The 3641-nt window shown below is 47.9% G+C and overlaps 1 protein-coding gene across 12 annotated transcripts in view; it reads right to left on the bottom strand.

Moving 5' to 3' along the window:
• The window catches only part of TPD52 (tumor protein D52), a 47027-nt gene that overhangs the window by 14166 nt on the left and 29220 nt on the right, over positions 1 to 3641 (bottom strand). For all 12 annotated transcript variants that reach the window (XM_023521069.1, XM_011376259.2, XM_023521071.1 and 9 more), the window contains 2 exons: positions 2061 to 2209; positions 598 to 699 (listed from right to left, as the gene is read on the bottom strand). In XM_023521069.1, the coding sequence (XP_023376837.1) occupies positions 598 to 699; positions 2061 to 2209 (251 nt within the window). The remainder of the gene's footprint in view (positions 1 to 597; positions 700 to 2060; positions 2210 to 3641) is intronic.

Raw genomic sequence — 3641 nt, forward strand, 5'->3', positions numbered from 1 at the left:
GGGGCACACGAAGGCACAGTGAAGCGGTTGCACCAAAATGGCCGGGAGAAATTCTGCAGACTCATCCAAACGATAAACGCAAAATTAAAGGCAACGGCTCAAAATCAAGATCTGGGCCTAAGCAGGAAGGTAGACATGTTTGCAAATTAGCGACAATCAGTGCCCAAGTGAGCAGCATGGTGAAAGCACGATGCGGTGTGAAACACACCGCCCAGAGGGGAAGGCAGGTCTCAGGCCCGGCGTGCCCTTCAGCACCCCTGAACTGGTCCCCAGTGAGACACAAGGCTCGGCCCACGACCACGAACTTGCAATCACGACAGACATACTTACCCTGGATGCCCAGCAACGACTCCGAGGACAAAAGTTCACAACCAGAATTTTTCAACAATCTTAAACGTATTCATAAAACGATCGCTTTTGAATACTACGCCTAAAAGTTAGGTGGCTATGTCTGGAAGAACTGTGGCAACACTTCAGTCCCGGTTTGAAGGAACAGAATCCAGCATCACCCAGAACCAGAGTCAGGAGACAAAGGCAGCCACAGCGCATGATAATTTGCCCCGGCTACTTCACTGAAAAGGAAAAGTGAGGACATACTTTACGTCTTCCAGCTTTTTGGTGATGACTGATCCCACGGACGCGAAAGCAGCTGAAGCCTTCTGTCCGGCCTGAGACAAGGTTTCAGACGTCTTCTTGTATCTATATTAAATTATGAAAACAGAGCGAAGAAAAGTAAGCTAGCCATTTTTTTTTTTTCTAGAACATTCTAAAACACTTCGCAACCATCAGCTCAGCATCACATCATCTTATCCTTAACCATCAATTCGGGCACAATCTTCTGTGGTGCTGGGTCAGCTGGAAAGAGACGGGCCGAGAAGGCAGGGCCAAATAAATCGAGGGAAGGGCTGAAAACAGACAGGGAGCAAAGGAAAACGAACCAGAGGCTGAAAGAAATGATACCCTGTCTTGCTGCCTGTTCCACCTGAGCCGAGCTACACAAAAATGAAATCAAATTCCTCACATGCCTCCTACAAGCTTATCTCCTAAAAAGGGGCCGGAGCAAGACTTCGTTACCCAAACGAATTTATGAGCATAAAGAGTTTCCTTTTCAATCTTGCATGCCTGCACAACTACCAGAAAAAGACTTGTGGACCCTCCGCAGGGGATGTGAAAGGTACGATACTTAAACTGCGTGTGGGGTCTGCTGTGACACAAAGCTATGATTTGCCACCTCTCTCTTCTCATCTCCCCAGGGACGAGCGAACGGAAAAACAAAAACAACACGAGAGGTTAAGAGCCTCACGTTGCAGAAAGGAGTGCTCGGGCCCTTTCAAGTTCGATATTAAAAACAAATACGGTTCATGGTGGTCCGGTCCAAGAACAGTTTCCCACATGTGTCCCCACTGCCTACTCGTGTGGACCAAAGGGGAGGGCACCGTAGCCCTGTCACGAAAGGGCGCAGTCAGCCCCACCGCTGCTGGCCACCAGCTCGGCAGACGGGACTGGATGCACGACAGAGAACAGAGTTTGGAATCTGTTACTGGAAGCGTGCGGGAAACAAAAACGTATCCTTTTTGACAATGTCACGTCAAAAGCTGTGTGACCAAAACGACAAGAAGATTAAGGGGTGAGCCTCTGCCACCGGCACGCACCGGAGATGGCAACCGAGCATCGTACGCTACGGACAGAGCCTGCTTCCACCTGCCGGGAGGTCTGTGACCCCGAAACTTATCCGGCCCTGTCCCTCCTCCAGGCTATGTCACACGCGCTCTGTCGGGTGACACGTGTACATATCTGGCCAGGCGATACGTAACATTTCGGGAACTTAAATTTTGTTTCTTCGACTCCTGGGAGGCTGCTTTTCGTTCCATTGCCCAGCACTGTCTAGAAGACAGAGAGGGGCAGATCCACTTGAGAACTGGGGCGGGGAGTCCCCCGTGTGGTACAAAGAAAAGTCGCAGAAGTGTCCTCATCCTGTTTCTATCCCATTCCCCTCCCCAGACAGGAAGAGCCCAAGCACCCTTTACACTCTGGAGAGACGTATGACCGAGGGCACGTACGCAGGCATCGCGGTCACGTCTTGCCAGCCTCTGGCGATGTTCTGTTTCAGTTCCTGCAGCGAATTGATGCCGAGTTTGCGCTTGATCTCCGCTAGATGCTTCTCTTTAGCTGCCAACACCTGAGAGAGAGTCTGGATCTCTTCTTCTACCTGTGAGGGAGAGGATGGGGTAAGAACACAGCAAGGTCGCCCGGTAGGTTAAGATTATGAGTGCCAAACTGCGCTCGAGAATAGTTTCTAGTCATTTAAAAACGCTTCTATTCCTTTACCTGTCTCTTTAAAAATAACATACGTATGTTGTTAAGAAAACTGGTGACGTGCTGACGTCTCCCGCAGAGCTCTTTTCTCTGCTGTGTGTTTCCGTCTTGAGTGGTCCTCAGCCTTCTCTCCTGGCCCTACACATCCTTACACAGCTGTCTCATGGGGACGTACAGCTGGAAACTACACAGATAACACTCGAATTATTCTAACATGTCCTCTCCTGATCTCTGGTTCTCATTCCCAGCTGGACATCTATTCCTGAAAGCTCGCAAAAAAACTCATATTTGTGTACCAGATCAAACGAATCTCCATCCCCCATCCCCCATCAAACGTCCACAAAATCCGACCCTGAATTTGACAGCATGTAAATTATACCTGAAAAAGGGGTAAAAAATAATAAGCAGGGGGATGTTTTTATCTCCATCTTTTAAGTTTCTAAAACGATTTCAAGGAGTGACTCTGATATAAAACCTTCCCAAATGAAAAACTATCCTTTACTTTCAATGCGATTTTTATTCTATAGAATTATCATTACTATACACTATTATTATTATATCATAACCATGAGGAAAAGTAACAGCATATCTGCCATGTCTCATGGAGTATCTGTAAACATCTGGGTCAATTCTGAGAAAGCACGGCTACCACAGAAATAAAAGGGTAGGCAAGCACACGTGTGTCCAAGTCCACAGAGGCCTGACAGGAGACTCAGCCCTGTGTGTATACGTGCGACCTCCACCTTCACGATCACGAGTCAGGCAAGGGTTTCTTACAAGTCACCAAAGGAAACACAGATAAGCTCGACTTCATCAAAATTAAAAATTTCTGTACTTCAAGGGGAACTATCAGAGAAAGTGAAAAGGAAAACCACAAAACGAGAGAAAAGTTTCCCACATCACACACCGGATAACTTCGCTTGTTAAATGAAAGCACATAATCCGTGTAGAGACTGGAACCTACGTTCCGTCCTCCGATAATCACAGCAGTGGCAACCGCCTCGTAGCACAGCTGTGACGATGACCGAGCTGACGCACGCAAGGACCTCAGCCTAGTGCCCACCTCCCAGAAGCAGTTCTGTAGACGTCAGGTGCTACTACGGTTTTTAAAACATTATTGTTAATGAAGTATTGCTGAGAGCTGGCAAGGTTTGAGAAACACGGCTCTCTCACACACTGTGAGGAACCTTCTGGGTAGCTTTTGGCCTTGCTAGTGTCCACGGGATGCCTTAACAACCACTGGATGGGGACACTGCTCCTACGAATTTTTCCGAAAGAGCTAATTAAAGAAGCGCATGATTACATGCAAGTATTACCATCGAAAT

The sequence above is a fragment of the Pteropus vampyrus genome, unplaced genomic scaffold (assembly GCF_000151845.1).
Source record: "Pteropus vampyrus isolate Shadow unplaced genomic scaffold, Pvam_2.0 Scaffold290, whole genome shotgun sequence".
NCBI classification, from domain to species: domain Eukaryota; kingdom Metazoa; phylum Chordata; class Mammalia; order Chiroptera; family Pteropodidae; genus Pteropus; species Pteropus vampyrus.